The sequence below is a fragment of the Crocodylus siamensis genome, chromosome 2 (genome assembly GCF_052110815.1).
Source record: "Crocodylus siamensis isolate JL-2025a chromosome 2, ASM5211081v1, whole genome shotgun sequence".
Taxonomy (NCBI): Eukaryota; Metazoa; Chordata; order Crocodylia; family Crocodylidae; genus Crocodylus; species Crocodylus siamensis.
In genome coordinates, this window is record NC_143396.1 from 92,335,630 (window position 1) to 92,356,288 (window position 20,659).

The 20,659-nt window shown below is 45.2% G+C and overlaps 1 protein-coding gene across 3 annotated transcripts in view; it reads left to right on the plus strand.

The window, feature by feature from the left end:
• Nucleotides 1-656: 656 nt before the first annotated feature.
• ARHGAP10 (Rho GTPase activating protein 10) overlaps nucleotides 657-20,659 on the plus strand; it is a 223,427-nt gene continuing 203,424 nt past the window's right edge. For 2 of the 3 annotated variants that reach the window (XM_090036363.1, XM_090036361.1), the window contains exon 1: nucleotides 657-1,095. In XM_090036363.1, coding sequence (XP_089892489.1) covers nucleotides 942-1,095 — 154 coding nt within the window. In that variant the 5' untranslated portion in view covers nucleotides 657-941. The remainder of the gene's footprint in view (nucleotides 1,096-20,659) is intronic. The other variant, XM_090036364.1, reaches the window with a different exon arrangement.

A 20,659-nucleotide genomic window follows, 5' to 3' on the forward strand; every position in this document is an offset into this window, starting at 1 on the left:
GTGCTCCTCACTTTTTGTCTGACACATTTCTGTCGTTACCATCCCCATTACGATAGTGCCCTGTGCTTGTGCGTACTGTCTGCTGTTGGTGAGTACCAACATTGTCTTGTAAAAGTGGTAGAAATGGGTCTGGGGGTCAGCACAGTTGAGGTCTTGGAACACATTCCTCTTCGTTACATTGTACAGTGGGTTCCCTTTATGTGAATTCAAGTTATGTGCCATTTTCCAGGAAGGCGTGTACAGCATAAAGCAAGCGAAACCTGTACACACACACATATACATAGATGCATACAGATGCACACACACATATATACACGCATGCATATGCACAGATGTACGCACACATATGTACACATACACAGATGCACACACAACTGATGCACACACAGATGCACACACACATATACACATACACAGATGCGCGCACGCAGATGCACACACACACACACACACACACACACACACACACACACACACACGAGAATTTCAGCCAAATACAAGTCTTCCTTGGAGCAAATCGCTCGCTTGGGACCCGCCTGTCAGGACCTGCTTATTGCCGACTTGCAAACAGCAGAAGCCTCCGGGTGCCGCTTGTCCCCACTCCCCCAGCCCCTACGCGCTCCCCCAGCCTCGCCGGGCCGGGCCAGGAGGCACAGGGGCTTTCTAGGACGCTCCTTCCCTCTCTCCCCGCCAGGCCCCGCCGAGCCCCCCAGCCGCGGGCGGGGGCGGGGGCTGAGGCGGTGCCGGGCGGGGCGGGAGGCCGTCCCAGTCCTGGCTGCTGCCGTTGCTGCCGAGCCGGGCCCGCCCCCGCTGGCTGGTCCGAGGTGCGGCAGCTGCCTCCCCGCCCATGCAGCAGCCGCCCGCGGGTACCCCGCCGCCCGGGCCCCGGGAGCCGCCGCGCCGCGCCGCAGCCCGCCGGGCCGGAGAGGCTGCGCGGAGCCATGGGGCTGCTGGCCCTGGAGTTCAGTGACTGCTACCTGGACAGCCCCCAGCTGCGCGACCGTATCCGTGCTCACGAGGCCGAGCTGGATCGGACCAACAAGTTCATCAAGGAGCTGCTCAAGGACGGCAAGACCCTCATCGCCGCCACCAAGAGTAAGCCGCCCCCTGCCCTGCGGCGGCTGGGGCTCGGGGTCTGCCCGCTGCCTCCCGCGCTGCTTGCCGCCCTCGCCCCCTTCCCGCCCCGGTGAGCCCGGCCTGCGGCAGGGAGGGCTGCCCCCCCGGGTGGGCTGCTTGCACCGGCAGCTCCCACTGCGCCGCGCTGCCCTGCCCCGGCAGAGAGGCCTGCTTTGCTCCAGTTTCCAAGCCTCAGCCAGCCCGAGATTCTGGATAAAATACCTATGCGGACACAGGCACACATGCACAGATACATGTACAAATCTGCTCCTTCCCCCCTGGCGCTCCCATCGGGAGGGCTGGTTTTGTTCACTCCCGTGAGCGTTAGGTTTGAAGCCAGGTGTGGAGTGGGCATTCCTGCCCGGGTGGCAGGCAGTGCCAGTCTTGCTGGTGAAAGGCTTGGGGGTGGATTGAGATTAATTTGGGCCCACCTCCCCCCAGCGCCCTGCCTTGCAGCCAGGGGTGCTCTCGCCAGCTGGCACAGCGGGAACTGCAGCCAGAGCAGGACGTCTGGTCCCCAGGCCTGGGGTGGAAGCCGTGGGCACCCCTGCCCACAGGTCCGCTCTGGAGCTGAAACCGGGGGTGTGGAGCCACTGTCTGTCGGGCATGTGCAACACGGACTGAGCTCTGTTGCCCTGCCGCAGCTCAGTCCGGCAGTAGCAGCGCCCGGCAAATGGTGCCTGGCAGCCATAGCCTGCTGTGTTGGGCACGCTGGGCCCAGTCTGTCTGCTGGTTTCATTTGCATCAAGGTGGGGTCTGCTGGACTTGGGACCTGTGCCTGTGCTGGCAGTTTCTGAATATGCAGAGATGGCATGGGGCAGGGTTGGCAAAGCTTTGTTTCCCAAGGGTGTCTCGGGCCTCTCAGAAGTCAGTGGACCTTTCCCACATGAATTGTGTGACTTTCACTTGTAGGAGCACAGTGGAGATGATTTGGTTTTGGTGGGATGCTTGGCTGTTGAGGTACTTGATTTTCTACCTTTTTGCAGGCACCCTTGACACCTGCCCCTTTTGCCAACAGAGAGAGACCTCTGTGCATGCCTACCTTGAGTATGCCAGGTTGCAACCTCTCTTCTGCCTCCTCCAGAACCTCCTGCTGAGGTTTTGGCTGCACTTCTATTTGTGCTTTTTTGTTTATGTGCTCCCCAGTTGTGGCCCTGTGAAGCCCCAAGATTTTCTGGTCCACCTTCACCTGGGCCTAGCCAAGCTAGCAATTTATACATGACCGTAAAAGAGACTCTGGGGGGGGAACCCGGGTGAACATGGGTCTGTCTTTCTCTCACGCCTTTGGTCATGTGTCCAGGCAGAGTTTCACTGGTTGGAGTCCACAGATTCCCTCCACTCATTCAGGGGGCAGTGGGTGCTGGCTGCATACCCTTGTTGTTTTGAATCTGTGACCTCCTTCCCCTTCCTATTCAAAAAAAAAAAAAAAATTGTCCCAAACAATCAGTTGTTACTGTCTTAGCGGCGTTCTTTAAGAGGGTCTTATAACTGTAAGACTATGTATGTTCTGTATATTCATGGTGGGCCTAGGCTCACATTCCCCAAGTGCAACAAATAGGCCTATCTGTACCAGTGTGCTGATGTAACCTCAGACATGTTTGTGCAGTTTATCAATGTTTATTGGACCATTTGAATCTACTGGTTATTTAAGTAGGCCCAGATCACTTTGTCCAGTGATCTGGCTCAGCATTTGTTAAAGTACCTTGCATCTTTTAGGATGTGAAAGGTTTGAAGGCACAGACTGCAGGACCCAGTGGGCTCTAAGATGGTTTATGGGATAGAATACCTGGCTGGATATGATGGAAGTCTGGAAGTTGAAGAAATATGTGCATTTTCTGAAACTACAGAAGTTCAGGGGTTTGTTTTACATATTTTTTCAGTCTTCCATAGCTCTCATGAAACTCCATCTCAAAATGTGACCTACATAGTAGGTGGTGTTAAAACCAATACGAATTAAGGCATTTAGGTTGTGGACAAAACGGCAGCTCCTTGTCACAACTTATAGTGCTTTACCAGAAGCGCTATGAGTTGCAATGAGCTCCTAGACCAGACAGAAGTTCACTGTTGAGTCTGGGAGTAGGGGATTCCAGCTGTTTGCTGCCAGCATCTGCAGCCCAGTCTCCATAGCAGCACCACTCCCAGCCTGTTGCTGTTTCTAGGTTGGGAGGGGGGAAAGGGAGCAGAGGAAGCCCGTTCTTGGGGTTTGCCAACCAGTGCTGGAGGGTGGGGTGAGTGGATTGGAGCCCTGCGTTGCAGGAGGCCTCCAATCCACCCGCCCGACCCTCCAGGACCTGCTGAACCCCCCCGACCAAACTCTCTTTCCCTCCTCCCAGTCTGAAAACAGTGACAGGCTGGGAGCGCCACAGACGCAAGTTACGGAACATTGGAGTATGTTCATATGAACCCTCATGATTTTCACAGGATTGGGTCCTTTTAAACGGGCGTACAGCCATACACTTCTGGTTGGTCTGTTTGACACAGGTATATCCAATTCTTTCTGGGGCCAGATCAAGTGAAAATTGTCACTTCTGTCTGTGCTCTTAGGTGCCAGCACTTGCATACTTCGAGCTCCTTATACAACTAATGGGGAAAGTTAGGTAACTTAAAAGGGGACCCAAAACAGTCCAGAAAGTTGGAGACCTAGGTTTAATTTCATTCTAAGCCTGAGGAAATTCAAATGCATCTCCTGCCTCCAAGGAGAATGAGAATGCCCTAGCTACTAGCTGAGGGGTGGGCAAAATACAGCTCATGGGCTGGATCTGGCCCATGAGGCCATTCTATCCAGCCCCTGGGGCCCCTAATAATTTAGAAAATTAATATTTCTCTGCCCTTGGTTCCTGTAAAAAATGGCAGGAACCAAAGGCAGTAGGACTCAGGAGAAACCTTGGAGGGCTCCCACAACAGCAGGGCCTGCCCGGCCCCACCGCCCCAGCCAGAAGCCCCAGTGGGGGCTTCTGGCCTGGGACCATGTGGCTGCCCCATGCCAGAGCCACAGGCAAGGGGAAGGGCAGGGAAGGACCTGGGGGAAAAGTGGCCTAAGGAAAAGCTGAGTGCAGAGTGGGAAAAGTGGCAACAGCAGCTGCGGCCCCACTGCTTGCCGCGCTGGGCAATGTTTGCTACTGTTGCCTGTGGGCTGCCCAGCGCGTGCTCCGGGTGGGCAGCAGCAGTCAACAGTGCCCAGCGCAGCAAGCAGGGGGGCTGCAGCTGCTGCCATCATGTGCAGTCCCAATGGGCGAGCCCAGAGCCGGCTTGGAGCCCAGGCTGGCAGCAGGGCTGGGTTGCAAGTTGATGCTGAGCATGGGGAAAGGCAGCCCCTCACTTGCCCTGTGGCTGGCACCCCATGCTGTAGTCGCTCGCAACCCGCATGGGGATGCCTATGCCTGCTCAGGACAGCCCTATGTGGGCTGTGAGCACTTGCAGCAGGGAGCGGTGGGCAAGGGGCCACTTTTCCCCGTGCTCAGTACCAGCTTCTTCCCTGTTGGCGAGCAGGGTGTTGGGGCTGTGTGCTGCCCCCTGCCTGTCCGGCGGGGCTGAGGGGCACTGGGTGTGATGAGTGGGCGGGGAGCCAGTGGGAGCATGGGGTCCATACCGGTGCCCCGGGGCCAGTGCTGGCAGCGTCCAGGGCAGGGTGGTAGGAGCACGGGGTCCCAGCTGGCAGGGGCTCTATTGAGCTGGGCCAGCTTCCCCCTCTCCCTGCTGGTGCAGCCTAGCCCGGCTCCACGGACACCTGCCAGCCTATTCCCCACTTTAGGTCCCACCGGTGCTGGCCCTGGGACATGGGACCAATGTCTTGGGACCAAAGACATTGGGCCATTGGTCCTAAGATGGTGACTAGGGGGCTGGGCACCTGTCAAGGGGCAGGGCTACCCTTGCAGCCCTCGACAGCCTGCCAAAACTGGGTAAGTGGCCCTCCACCCAAAATAATTGCCTGCCTCTGCACGAGCCTGTAGGCTAAGCATGTCAATGGCACTCTCTTTCATTCCTATTAAGCTGTACTGATGTACAGTAATGACTACAAATCCGGCCATCAGCAAGCACAAGACGGATTCTCATTTTTTTTGATATCCTAGTAGTTTGGGTATTTTCTCTCCATGGGGTTTTTTTTAATCAAAATAAAAATCCACGTCTGTGGTGAGAAGCCCCATCCATGGGTTGTGCTCTGAGTAGGCCTAGCAGATGAGACCCCTCTGGTAGAGGAATTTCTAGTTTTCAAATCCTGACCAGCTAATTACAGAGCTGTCCCAACTCTGTTGAAACTGGGAAAGATCTGGCTATGTTCATGGGTGCAAATTTAGGTGCGTGTGTGGGGGAGCGGGGGTGCTTGAGAGTTGTCTGTGATTAGACATGTAATGTCCTTTTTAAAGACTGACGCTGACATTCTGTCATTTTTATCAATTCTGTTCTGTAGCATGAAAGTGTCGTCCTGACAAATTGCAGTGTTACACTAATATTTCTACTTTTGCTGAAAAAATGGCTTGCAGCAAAAGAAATCTCACCCATGTTAATTGATATTTAATCATATTAACTTGTGGGTGGAGATATTATGCAGAAGAGGGTGGGGAAGCATTTTAGGGTTTTTTAAAAACCCTTTAGGAAAGAAATGTAGTTACACAGTGACTGTGATTGTAGCCTTTCTTCTGTTCCCATTGTTACTTGCATTTGATTTCAGCTTTTGTCAGACTTTTGCCTCCCGTATTTATGGAATCCATAGACACTTCCTTGAGACTCCATGAAGTCCAAAGAATACTTAGCTAATTTTCAGTCTTCAGAATGAATAAGTGTAAACTATATTGGATTTTCTTAGAAGCATTCTTAATGCCTTGGACTTTTATAGCTGAAAAAGATTAGAGATTGATTGAATTTCAGGCATATCCAATTTGAGTTCATACAAGACTCTCTCTCTCTTGTATCAGCTGTCACAGTCCTGCACTTGGTACAGAACTTCCCTAGCTAAAAAAAAGAAAGGAAGAAATAAAACTTCCAAGAAACTTCATGAGGTTCCAGGCACCCTTGCTGAATGTGAAAGAAATTCATGTAGCTTTAAGTTCCACTTCCTGTTTTACAGACACCGTTGTAAAGACTGATGTTAGTATAGGGCCACACATTGAGAGGTTGGTATATATTGTTTGCATTGATGGTAGGAGTTGACGGTACCTTTTGGGGTCATGTCTGCAGTGTGCTTATGGTGTCCCTCCCTGTCTTCTTTTACTTACTTTTCAATTGTATTGTATGGAGTTTAAACCTCAGCTAAGACTTGTTTATAGGGAAAATTTGTAAGATTAATTTGGCTTAATTTGTCACCTTAATAGACCAGCTCTTGTTGCAGCTTCAAGCTGAAGTTCTTAGTTTTCTTATGAACCAGGTATTTCATGCTGCTTTAAAATCTAAATCCTAATTCTTTCATGAATGTGAAAGAGATGAGACTGCTTCAAGTCTGCCCCTGATGCATTTCCTGCCCAACCATCTCTGAATCATGGGGATGTCTTTTTGAGTAAACAGTTGGTGACCTGTTTTACACTTCCCTTTATTCCAACTTTGAGTCTTTTTCAGTGTTTACATGTACTATTTCATGTACTTTAGTTGCATTTTTTACAGCAGAAATATTGGGCTGGATTAGAATATTGTACGCAATATCATCAACAATTTGGCCATGCATTTGAAAGCAACCCAAGATCTACTGTGTGCTGCCACCCCCTCCCCTGCCCAGCAGGTAAGTCTGTGGGTATGGAAGGGGTGGCAGATCGAGATGGAGGGAGAAAAAATTATTTGAGGGTACACCTCCCCAGCAGGTAAGTCCCATTTGGCTGGGGCTGCACTCAACTTACCCCTGCTTCTACCTCTGTGGCACTGTCCCTCACTGCAGGGAGCTTCAGTCTAGCCTCCACCCCTTCCCTCCCCCACAGACTGACCTGCTGGGCTGCAGTGTGCACGTGCATGCATGCAGGCGCTCAGCCCCCCACCCCAGCCTCGGATCAGCTCCAAGAGCCTCCAAGATCTACTGCAAGAGGATAGTGGATCGAGATCCACTGGGTGGTGAGCACTGGACTAGAGGGTATAATATATGCCAGTTTCTGAAGACTGGAATTATTTCTATCCTGGCTAAAAAATGTGTTTTTGTCAGAACTGCAATACCCAGCAGTGAAGTAAAGCAGCCAGTCTGAAACTTCATACATTTTTATAACTTAAATGATCAGTCAGTAAAAGTTCTGAGGCAATTGTATGACCCAAGTTTTCTTTCAGCTGGCTCTTCTTGGGAGTGGAGGAGGGAGGCCTGGGCGTGAAGGAGAGAGAGAGTTGGAGGGGAATCTAGAGTATTCAACTTTTACTTGCTAAACTTCCCGAGTCTGCACTGGTTATGTCCTATTGAAAGCAGTGGAAGTTAGGTGTGTAAATGTCACTGACGAGGTTCTTTGGGTAAATCTGGTATTTCTTATTAGACCAACTTAAATAGTTGGAAAAAATCTTCTTTGCAAGCCTGTAAATGCCATTGTGACTTTTGACCTTAGTGCTTTAAAGAGACATTTGGTTCAAAAACAAGCCAACAAAAACACTCAGATTATTTAAATTGATTTAAACATCAGTTTCATTTGCTCTTCAATATATTTTATTTCAGGCACATTTCTTAGCGTAGAAAATAACTAAATACATACTATATTTCCAGGTGTACAGCATCCTAATTGCCGTTGTATATGCAACTGGGGAATCTGCTTTTTTTTTTAAAGTTCTCTAACAGAATGGAAATAACTAAGGAACTGTCACAAGAAGAACTAAAACCAGCAGAAATTTTAGGCCATGGTCTATCAGACTTTCTTTGAAGGAAGAACTATTAGTAGAGCTTAGTTAGTGCTCAGGTGCAGATTTAGGATTTTTCTACATGGGAGTGCATTGGAGAATTTGCTGGCACAGGGAGTACAACTGGCTGTGGAGACCAGAGCTCTTGATGGCAGAGAGCTCCTTGTGCATATGCTACACACCAAAGTGGCAGGCGTAGCTGTACCACTGTGCCACCCACCCCCTATGTCCTGCTTTGAAGCTAGTGGTTGACACTCTTCTTATTGCTCCATTTAATTAACATAGTAACTATAACTCTTCTGCTAATATAGAAGGAACATATTTCATAAGAAAGTGTTCTGTAAAGTTTCCATTTAGTCCTACCCAAAATCAGTAAGTTATTGTTATGCAAATAGCCTGGTATGTTCAAGACAGAAGTTTCAAACGTAATTTTGTGAGCAGGACCAAAATACCATTTTAAATTGTGGGTTTGCTAAACTAGGATCATGTGACTATATACTGTCTATGGTCTGAAAGTTCTTTTGATGATTATCATTGCTTCAAGATCAACAACAGAGAATTGTTTTAATTACTTAGCAGCTCACTTTTTGGTAAATTGATAAAGCACTTAATATGGGGAGGAGGACATGGAGACTGGAGGCATACCTAGGACTACAGCTGATTATACCTCTTGTTTGTTTAGTTCATATGCTCAAGTCCTACAGGCAGATGAAGAATGTTAGTTTACCTGGCATCAAAGTAAAAGCTCAGTTGAAGTGATTCAGGTAATTCACATTTCTCAGAGCCCTTGTTAGGTCTATTTCATCTCTTTAAGCTTTGTCAAAGTTAAAAGAAGTGGTTTAAATAAAAGTTTGTTCTGCAGAACCTGAATAAAAAAGATCTATAAAGCAGGATGAATCTAGGATGTTCATTTTGAACCCCCTGCATAAAACAGTAAAAGATCAGGTTGGAACTGCTGCAGGGTCTTGGGCAGGAACACTCAACCTCTCAGAACTCGCAGATGCATGCTTTTTGCTCTTATATGAATTGGTGTTCAAGTGGAGTTATCACATAGTTTTGAGAATGCAGCATTGTATGCTGACAGCAGTTGTCAGCTCTCCTCACAATCCAACAGAGCTTGATGTTCTGTGGGAAAGCATTCTGGCAGCATTTTTATCTACTTTGCATAGCCATTTACATCAGTGCAAAGTGTTCTGGAGCCAAGTACAATCAATTTAAGGATGTATGTGGCAGATTGATACCCCAGGAACTTGGAGATCCCATATGTTCACCCGAAAGGCGTAGCAAAGGCTGGAGCAGTGCAAATGTGTCATTGTTGTTCTGTTATTTTTCCAGTATCCTCTCCATCCAGTCCTCGGGGAACGAGGAATTCCTAGAGTTTCAGCCCTTTTTTGTCCTTAGCCTTTCTGCTAAGACTGCCACTTCTGGCATTTACTACTAATTGTGTGTATGTATGTTTCGAGCTAGGAATTAGACTTGGACTACGAACATGTTTTCCACAAACTGCGTGTGTAAAAATCTTCGTCACTGGTGATCCAGAAGTTAAAACTGTATTCTGCGTAGTAACCAAAATTACTACGTGGTAAATGTGCATATGTAGATGCATCCAATATACATCTTGAGTGTTCTTTAAAATCTCTTAGGCCAGTCTTCCAGAAGCAGGTTTCTGCAATAGATTAGGAGAGAAAATCAATAGTATAATCTCTAACCCTCTCAGACACTTATTCACATGCTTAAGTGTACAGATGGGAGAAGTCCTATCAGGTTCAATGACTTTATTCAATATCAGAAATTAAGCATATACGTGTTTGCAGGGTCCATAGGAATAGAAACTAAATGGTCCAGGCACACCAAATTTACAGACCCAAGGAGAGCCACAGGTTCTGTGTGCTTGATCAGGTGTCCAGTCCCAGCACACTGCACTGGGTGGGGACAGCACTGGGGCCCAGTCCTGGCATGTGGGGCAGGGAGGAGGCAAGGCCAGGCCCCAGGGCCTGTTCCTAACATATGGGACTCTATGAGCCCATGGACTGGCTTCGGCCATGGTTCTCAACCTTTATAGGCTCAAGGCACCTCTTTATACCTCTTCTTAACTTAGTGGCCTCCATTTCAGAAACTATTTTATGTTGTTCTTTAGCTACAGAAAAATAATAGCAATTTTTCTGTTGCAAAGAACTCAGAAAATCCACAAGTCCAAACTTTCTTGACACTGTGGCTTGCCATTTTAAATCTGGGTTTATCTTGTGAATGGTGTGTTAAGTGTTTGCATACCTAATTGCCTGGTACCCCAGAGTACCCTTAAAAGGATTTTTCAGCTCTGTGGTTGAAAATCACTGATCTAAGTGCATCTTTTCCTAAATGGTGACTTACACAGAATAACTTAATTCTTCAATCAAAAGGCAAAATACACTGTGTCAAAAAATATTAGTTATGCAAGCCAATAGCTTTAAAGCTGTTTGTATTTAAGTGATAGGGCAAAAACAGTTTTTTAAATGAATGTGTTGAGTTTTTAGACAAGATAAAAATAAGAGGCAATTATTAGATATACCTTCTTTTTTTAAATGAGGCTTTAACTGAAAGAAACATGCTGCCTTGTCACAATGGAATAAACTTTTGAGCCATAGTTTTTCAGTAGGTGGGCACTATTCCATAAGCCTGTCAGATGATGGAACTAGTAATTAATCCACATAATGTGAAGATTTATTTTCCTTGAAATATAAAAATGTTATTTTAAAATTCCATTGATTTATTTTCAAATTTGATTATGATTTTTGGTTAAAAAAAGCTGTCAACTTATTTTCTGTGGAGAAAATGAGAAATTGTTTATTTCCCAATGTTGACAAGCATTGCTGTAGTTTGAATAGCTATTCTACTAGAACTATGCCCTGTAAGTCGTCTGTCAAAACATTCCTTCTTCCAGAATGAAAAGTAATTATTCCACAATAACCTCTCTGCTCCCAAACTTGCCTGCTTTCTAATAGCACTATGCAAGTGTATAAAATAATTTTACTAAATAGTTTTAAATTCCTCATGGAAAACCAAATGAATATATCGACCAGAAAAAACAAACCCAACTACTGATAACTCTCCCACCAGATTCCACTGTTCTGTAGGGATCTGCCTATGAGTTTCTGCTTGGGGAGACACCTTTCTCTTTTTTTGTTTCTTGTGGGAGAAAGGTTGGGTTAGATGCATATTTTATTTTTGACAGTAACGATTTCTATTTCAGCAGTGTTTATCTGTGATCTCTACTGGAGTGGCCTAACCTTTGAAATGGAGATTAATTCATTGGGTAGTTAATGAAGTGAACTAGTTAAACAAAGACATGATAGGACTGATTCAGATATGTAGCTTCACAGGGCTTGAAGTGTTGTCACAGCTTCCAGTAGGAATCCTTTGCAGGGTCCAACACCATTTCGACTTGCTGAAGTAGTTGTAGTTGACACTTAGGGAGCTGTAACACAGGTTCTGGTGTGAGAGAGTGAACTGCAGCAGTCCATCCCAGAAGCGATGAAGGCCCAAGGTCTGACACCCAGTTAGGTGTACTGGGTAACAGCCTATGCCACTGGCTGGTAACCATGGCAGTTACTTTGATACCATAAGAGAGAACTTATTCTTAAACACTCTGTTTATTAAATGGAACTACGTTAAGCCATCACCCCAGGCAAATGGCATAATAAGATTTATTAAAAATATTGTTGGTTTAATTCTCCTAGAAGTTTTAAAGCTTGATATGATTCTGGATTAAATTCTGTGCTTCAGTCCACATACTGTGTCCTCGCAACTCCTTTTGCTCCAGTAATTTAATTCATTATTTTTAACTTTTACATAATGTACTAATATTTTGTTCAAGTGAAAGCTACTATATACATTTTGACCAGCCTTGAAGAACTTTCGTGCTTGCGTATTAAAACTACATTCGAAACATTTTATATCATTGCAAGAAACATGCTTCTGGATAAGGGGCAAGATTCTGTGCAATAACTAGATCTTTTTAGCAGCAAATTCAAAATATCTTGCATTTCTTCTCCGTTGTCATCTTATTCATGCATTGGCATACTGTTGCTGGGAGAGGAGTTCTTAATTTGTATTTATTTAAAATGCTTGTGTGTGCCTGTGTGCGAAACATGTTTTCAGTTGAATTCGTTCAAACAGAAAACCTTCTGAAGGAATCAGTTTGGAGAAATCAAGCAATAATGTGAAAGCTTTACAAAATGCTAAATAATTATTAACTAGTAATTTAAGGTAGTTTGCAAGATGATAGTGAAATGGATAAGGTACATCTGAATAGTTTTTTTAAAATTTTTTTTTTAAGGGAAATATTTGGAACCGTAAATAATACTTTGATTTGAACAAACTCATCTCTGTCTAGTAAAAGTTTAAAACAAAATGCAGTTTATAGATCTAACGTATCGTGGCCAGAAAAAACCCCAAGATGAATCTGAGAAGACATTAAATGAAAATTAAAAAATAAAAGGTATGTCCAGGAGGGTATGTAAAATGGCACACTTTTTCCATTAAGCCCAACATTAAGAAACATGAAAATGTGTTTCCCAGTTACTTAAAAAGACGTAGGTAATCTTTGGACACTGTATTTAGATGTGACTGTCACATTCCTTTAAAAAGCATTGATAAATTATCCTTTGTTTTAGAATTCAGTATTAGGTTTATAAATAGTTGTGTATGACTGTGAGTCTCTTACCATTCAGCATTTGTGGGGGGGTCATTAAAAATATCATAACAATTATCAGATTTCACATTAAATTTATGTTCTAGATGTTTCACCTGTCCTTGAATTGTTCTGTCTGACATCCCCCTTAATCCTTTTCTTTAAAAAGGCTTCTTGTTGTGTGAAATGCCCCTAACAAATAAGTGAACATTTTGGCTTTTTACAGCCTGTATCATCAAATTAAAAAAAAGGAGGGGGTGGATTTTTTTCCTCTGCTTTCAGGTGTTAGTTAACTTGCAAGTAACAGCAATAAGTTGTTTGTTTGTTTTCTTGTTTAAAAAAAAAACATTCCTCTTAATTGTTTGTAAAAGGACTTTTGCCTTTCTGACCCCTGTGTAAAAGTTTTTCCACACCATTGCCAGATGCATGATTCCTTGGCTTTATTTATGCCTGGTAGTACCAGTCTTGTATAATGTTACATTCTGAAGTTTGATTTTAGTCATCAATAACACTGGTAGTAGTCAGAGCAATATTTAGATTGGTGAGTGTTTTGAAAGAAAAAAAATCTTATGCTTTGTTCAAGATTTTGACCCAAACAAGTTAAACTAAATTCTACAGCTGTAGGTAAGTGTGGCCAGAAGACTGGTTCTTTTCTTTTCAATTTAAAGTCTGTAGTTCCAGTTTAAGTTTATTTTTAAGCACTACCTCCAAAAAGCAAGTGAGGAATTAGTCTTGATACCTCACAATTTAAAAAAACAAAAGGAAAAAAAAAGAGAGATTTGTGGAGCACTGAAATATACCTTTCAGCAAGTCTCTTCAGTCTTATCTCTGTCACTTACCAATCCTGTATAACAGTTGTATACTCCTCACAAATGCTGTGTAGATTAGCATTCGTAAGGTGCTTTGGATATGTATCATAAAGAAATGTTAAGTATTGAATCACTGTGCCACCACTCTGGGGACTTCTCCGTCTTCATCTATTTGCTTATTTTGTACAGTGGTAGTGTTCCAGGGTCACCCTATAACCTTAAAATATCTCTGCATTCAGCACTTGGATTAAACTAAAATGTTATCAAATGAACCATTTTTCCTTTCCTAAGAAATATGCTAAAACATAGAATCTGATAAGAGAAAATCTTTTTTTTTCCCTCTCCCCATAGAACTTGTAGCTATTTCTGCTTGGAGCAAATTGTTCTGTGAGCACACAGAGCAGCTGTGCTGTGCTCGCTTTGCTGATTCTGTGAATGGAAACTTCAGTCTGCAGCACTTGTCTTTGCTTTTACTTACTTCAGACAGTGCAATCAATGTATGGGGTGCACTCATCAGTGATTTACGAAGAACAGTGGGACATGTCAACTTCTGTCTGTAACCTAAATTAGGCTTCTTGAAAGCCATATTTAAGCATTATGGCAAATATTGAAATACCTTCTCCTATTAAAGCTGGTAATTCTTAAGAGAGACTCTCCATTTCTATTTTTTCCCTTGGGTTGGTAGGATAATTAAGTTATTAACTACTGAGAGCATTTACAAGGAAAACGGCTCTTTGCTTGCTTCCAAGAATTTCAGTTTGTTGCTTACTGTGTTGTAGTGTTAAATTCAAAGTTAAAAAAATTTGAGAGATCAGTGAAGCTGTTATATAAGGTATTAGAAGATTTATTTTGCGTGGAGCAAGGAAATGGAGTAGATGGGAAAATGTTTTATGTAAGTAGAGTTTCTTAAAAGAATGCTGGCAAGACTCTATAACTAACTCTGGTCCTTACTTGCAAAGGACTTCCCCTTGTAGGGTAAAAGCATTTAATTCCACTCCCCCAAAGAGGCAAGCAATATAATATTTACATTTTTCCCTGTTCCCTGGTCTGCACCCCAACCACATTTTCACTTCTAGGCAATGAAATAAAACTGTTTACATAAATGTTCTGTTTAGATTGCATGCCCTAAATGTAGTCTGTTTGCAAGATTTTTTTTGTTCAGGACCTAGAAAGCAAGGCAGCAAACCTCACTGTGTACTTAAAGGCTCATTTTGAAAACTTAAAAGAGATTTGGATCTTCTGGCCCTAAACTAGAAAATGTTGTTTGGAAACAGTTTTCTTTCACAGAAAAGATTTGTCTGTTTTTGTTCTCTCCTCTCTCTCCCTCTCTCTCTTTCTCTTCTCGTCACATGGAAAATGTACATTTTATTTATGATTGGGAGTTAGCCTCAGATGTCATGAGGCTATTGACTGCCACTGTCCCTGGAATGTTGCTTCCTGAAAACTATTATTAGCATGGTAGCTGAGAGAGATGAACAGCTGCCGAGCGTTCGGTTTGAGTCACTGGTTGGGTGGAACTGCATGGAATTCCAATAGTGATAAGTATAAGAACAAAGGTGGAGCCGCTCTGGAATTTACTTTTGTAAATAGTTAACAGTAGCTCAGTGTCATCCAATTATCATTATTTTCTTTTAGGACTTATGCCCTCTGTGAGTGGGTAGCTGGGGATCCTTCTACTGGCTCCTTTCCTTGCATTGTTCTTTCCATGTCCCATTACAGTGGCAGTATACGATATGCTTGTGCACTAAGATGAAAGCATAGCTGTGGCATATGCTAGCATACCTGTGTTACCTTGCCTTAAGTTGTATGAGTAACAGTAATAACAGTGAGGAAGCAAGATTAAACCCACGCTAGCAACTGGAACACAAACTTTGTAGGGACCCTGGGTATATAAACTGTAAAATTCCTGCTGTTGAGTCTCCCCGCTGTTGTTACTTATGAGAGTTAGGTTAAGCTAACTATACTTATGTACTCAAATCCCATCATCTTTGCCTTGCTATATAGCCATAACTAATACTTCTACTCCCCTTCCCCCCATTTGGTATATTGGATTTTGAGATTTTTGTCTTTAAAGTGGGGATGTGACTTCTCTTTTGCTTTCACTTGCTTTCAACTTGCCAGCGCTGACAATCTGCACCCCAGGGTACTCAAGGAGCTGGCGAGTGTCATAGCCCAGCCCCTGGCACGGATCTTTGAAAACTCCTGGCGCTCTGGTGTAGTGCCCGAAGACTGGAAGAAGGCCAAAGTGGTGCCGATCTTCAAGAAAGGGAGGAGAGTGGATCCGGCTAACTACAGGCCCATTAGCCTGACTTCTATCCTGGGGAAGATCTTAGAAAAGTTTATTAAGGAGGCCATCCTTGAGGGACTGGCCCAGGCTAACATCCTAAGGGATAGCCAGCACGGGTTTGTTGCAGGTAGTTCTTGTTTGATGAATCTCATTTCCTTCTACGACCAGGTGACCTATCACCTGGACCAGGGAGAAGAGATTGATGTCATATATCTTGACTTCAAAAAAGCTTTTGATCTGGTATCCCATGATCACCTTTTGGCCAAACTGCCCAGTTGTGGCCTTGGTTCCACCACGATCCGCTGGCTGGGAAATTGGCTTCGTGGTTGGACCCAGAAGGCTGTGATTGATGGCAGTCACTCATCGTGGTGCCCTGTGACCAGTGGGGTCCATCAAGGCTCTGTCCTTGGACCCATACTGTTCAACGTCTTTATTAATGATGTGGACATTGGAGTCAGGAGTGGACTGGCCAAGTTCGCCGATGACACCAAACTTCGGGGCAAAGCATCCACGCCAGAGGACAGGCGGGTGATCCAGGCTGACCTGGACAAGCTCAGCAAATGGGCAGACGAGAACCTGATGGTGTTTAACACCGAAAAATGCAAGGTTCTCCACCTTGGGAGGAAAAACCTGTAGCACCCTTATAGGCTCGGCAGTGCTATGTTGGTTAGCACTACAGAAGAAAGAGACTTGGGGGTCATCATTGACCACAACATGAACATGAGCCTGCAATGCGATGCTGCGGCTAATAAAGCGACCAAAACACTGGCTTGCATCCATAGATGCTTCTCGAGCAAATCCCGGGACGTCATTCTCCCCTTGTACTCGGCCTTGGTGAGGCCGCAGCTGGAGTACTGCGTCCAGTTTTGGGCTCCACAATTCAAAAAGGATGTGGAGAAGCTTGAGAGAGTCCAGAGGAGAGCCACGCACATGATCAGAGGTCAGGAAAACAGATCTTACGATGATAGGCTGAGAGCCATGGGACTCTTTAGCCTGGAAAAGCATAGGCTCAGGGGTGATCTGATGGCCACCTATAAGTTTATCAAGGGTGACCACCAGGATCTGGGGGAACGTTTGTTCACCAGAGCGCCCCAAGGGATGACGAGGTCGAACTGTCACAAACTCCTGCAAGACCGTTTCAGGCTGGACATAAGGAAGAATTTCTTTACTGTCCGAGCCCCCAAGGTCTGGAACAGTCTGCCAGCGGAGGTGGTTCAAGCACCTACATTGAACACCTTCAAGAGTAAATTGGATGCTTCTCTTGCTGGGATCCTATGACCCCAGCTGACTTCCTGCCCTTTGGGCAGGGGGCTAGACTCGATGATCTCCCGAGGTCCCTTCCAGCTCTGATGTCTATGAAATCTATGAACTGTTTCTCTCCCATTTGAGAGAGAGAGAGAGAGGTGCTGGTGGAAGTAGAGAAGGGAGGGTTGGACTGTGGCCTGCTGACAGACTGCAGGCATGTGCAGCCTAGTCTATACAAATCTAAGGGGTTTTTTTTTCCTCTGAGAGAAATACCAGGCTAATACCAGAAAAGCTCTGTCATAGCAACATTGGGAGCAGAATAGAGGAGGCTTTGGCAGCTACCAGCCTTGCATAGACCTGTTTGGAGAAGAGTTAAATGCAGAAGGATTGAGTAATTCCAAGGAAGATGTGAACACATTTGGCCCCTTTCCTTCTTTTCATCGTATTGGTACTTTTCATGATTGATACTGATCTGTTATTACAGGGAGGGAGTTTTTGCTATTTGAAGCCCTGGGAGTTGAAAATGCTGTAATGCCATCGAATTGCTTCTCTTTTCTTTAAAAAAATAATCTTTTTGGCTCTCTCTGAATGCAAAGTAGGGATGGTAATACTTGCTTGTAGGTTTTTTCCAAGGTGACTTGGAGCTCTCGGAAGTCTTTGGTGCATTATTATTTAAGTGCATAATAAATGCAAAGGACAAAATCAGAGAAGCTGAGAATTGGTGCTGCTTTTTGTTCTCAAGGACACCAAGATAACTTGCATACTGTAAGGCACAGTTAGAAACCACTGGCTTGTTCTGATAATTAGATTTCATGAATTTGCTTTAAAAAAACAGAATTTGTTTTATCTGAATTTCATTTTGTGATCTGAATTAATATCTTGTACAGTGTTTTGTGTCTAAATCCCTGGTTCTATTTACCATGTTTACCCAAATCCAAGACGACTTCGAATTTAAGATGACCTCCCAGTAATTAGAATCTATATATAGAAAATTATACATTTGTTAAAATTATTCCTTGTATAGAATGTAATTGGTGAAAGGTCATCTCCATTTTTTTCCTTTCCCATGCTGCCTTGACAGAGAAGGCAGTGGCAAAGGTGAAGGGCCAGACTTATTTCCCTGTCCCCTGCCATCTGCCTTCCAGTGCTCCTGTCTTTGCCTCAGCTTCCTCCCCAGCCCTCCTTACCTTCTACAGCTCTGCTCCTCCAAGGCAGTCAGCCCATCCCCGGCCCCTCCTCCCACCCCCCTGCCTGTCTTCGATTCAAGTAAATATGGTATTTACTGTTACAATTAGATAAACCCATTGAAAGCAAATGAGAAGTTGCAATGGCATCAGTAAAAAAGAAAACAACCTAGGATAATTTTTAATGTAAATATTGACCTAGAATTTGCCTAGTCTTACACCCATATTAAATCCCCGATAATGACTTCATTTGTTCCATTTGTAGCGTGTTGCTGTGGACTATCCAAAATGTTAGATTATAAACATTTCAGAGTCTTAAAAAGCAATACACTGTACTCTAATGGAACCTTTTTTTAGAGGAACTTAAAGCATTTGAGAGACATTAGTCTTTCAACATCCTCTGAGGTAGGGTAAATATAGATCCTTCTTAGGGAAGGGTGAAGTAAGTTGCAAATAAGGTGATTTATGTCTGGTCATAGAACAAGTCTTTATCAGAGTTTGAGATAGTAATTAAAGGGTCAGACTCCTAAGCTTATACTAAGCACATTAGAATGCCCTGCCTATAAGCCACAGGGATTATTTTGTGGTTAACTTCTTTCCCTCAGTTGCTTGTAGTTGTAACTTTAGGTTTGACAAACTGAGTAACTGTTGTGCAAGTGAGAAACCATTTGAATTAAAATTTCTAATAGAAGACTCATTTCAAAAGGTTTTTAGCAACATCATGATCAGTTTTGTCCAAAGTCATAATCTTTATTACAATGCCTGAACAAAACTGGCTTTGCTTATGAACTCAAAAGGAAGCGTGTGTGAGAGGATTTTTAAAATGATCTGTTTCATAGATTTCATAGACATTAGGGCTGGAAGGGACCTCGGGAGATCATCGAGTCCAGCCCCCTGCCCAAAGGGCAGGAAGTCAGCTGGGGTCATAGGATCCCAGCAAGAGAAGCATCCAATTTATTCTTGAAGGTGTTCAATGTAGGTGCTTGAACCACCTCCGCTGGCAGACTGTTCCAGACCTTGGGGGCTCGGACAGTAAAGAAATTCTTCCTTATGTCCAGCCTGAAACGGTCTTGCAGGAGTTTGTGACCGTTCGACCTAGTCATCCCTTGGGGTGCTCTGGTGAACAAACGTTCCCCCAGATCCTGGTGGTCACCCTTGATAAACTTATAGGTGGCCATCAGATCACCCCCGAGCCGGCACCACATTGGCCTTCTTCCAGTCTTCGGGCACTACACCAGAGCGCCAGGAGTTTTCAAAGATCCGTGCCAGGGGCTGGGCTATGATGCTCACCAGCTCCTTGAGTACCCTGGGGTGCAGATTGTCAGGGCCAGCTGACTTGAAGGTATCCAGCTTCTCAAGGTGTTCCTTCATGAGGTCAGCATTTATGGAGGGTAGGGGATCCCCCTCACCCAGATTTCCCTGTCCCATAGCAGGCATGGGCATCCCATGTGACTGATGAAAGACTGACGCAAAGTACCTATTTAATAGGTTGGCTTTTTCCTGGGCGTCAGTTGTCAGTTGCCCCATCTGGTTTAGCAGGGGTCCAACATTGCCCTTGTTTTTCCTCCGGCTCCCCACATATCTGAAAAAGGACTTTTTGTTGTCCTTGATGCCTGAAGCTAGTTGGAGTTCAGTTGCAGCCTTGGCTTTCCTGGTTTGCTCCCTGCAGGACCGGACCAGCGCGGAGTAATCCTCCTTGGAAGTGAATCCCGTCCTCCATCCTTTGTAGGCTTTCCTTTTTAGCCGCAGGGGGTCCGCTAGGTCCCTGGAGAGCCAGGGGGGCTGCTGTGCCTTCTTGCTGCCTTTCCTCCGTGTTGGGATAGATTTAGCTTGTGCATTGAGTATCGCTTCCTTGAGAAGCAACCACTCTTCTTGAACTCCCATCTCCCTGGGGTCATGGTCCCTGAGGGCCTGACTGACTAGCCTCTTGAGCTTGTCAAAGTCGGCTTTTCTGAAATCAAGGACTTCTGTGTTGCTGACTGACTTGCCAGCTTTACAGTGGATGGTGAAGGTGATCAGCTCGTGGTTGCTGTCACCCAGCTTCCCGTTGATCACTAGGTCTCCGATTAGGTCGTCCCCCATAGCCAGTACCAGGTCGAGCAGCGCTTTGCCTCTCGTTGGCCCACAGACTTCTTGAGTCAGGTAGAAGTCATCCACGCACGAGAGAGAGCTTTGTGACCGCTCGGATTTTGCTGAGTGATCTTCCCACGAGATGTCCGGGTAATTGAAGTCACCCATGACAACCAAGGTCCTGGAGCAAGCGGCCTCAGCCAGCTCCCGGGCGAACTCCTGGTCAAGCTCAGGACTTTGAGTGGAGGTCTGTAGTGGACTCCCACCGTTGTGTCCCCTGTGCCGTATTCCCCACGAATTTTTACCCAGAGGGTCTCTAGCTGTCCATGCTGGTCGCCAACATCAGCTTGCAGGGACATATAGCTTTCCTTGACAGAGAGAGCTACACCCCCGCCCCTTTTGTCAACACAATCTGTCCTGTACAGTCTATAGCCCTCTATACCCGTGGTCCAGTCATGGGTGGAGTCCCACCAGGTCTCCGTTATCC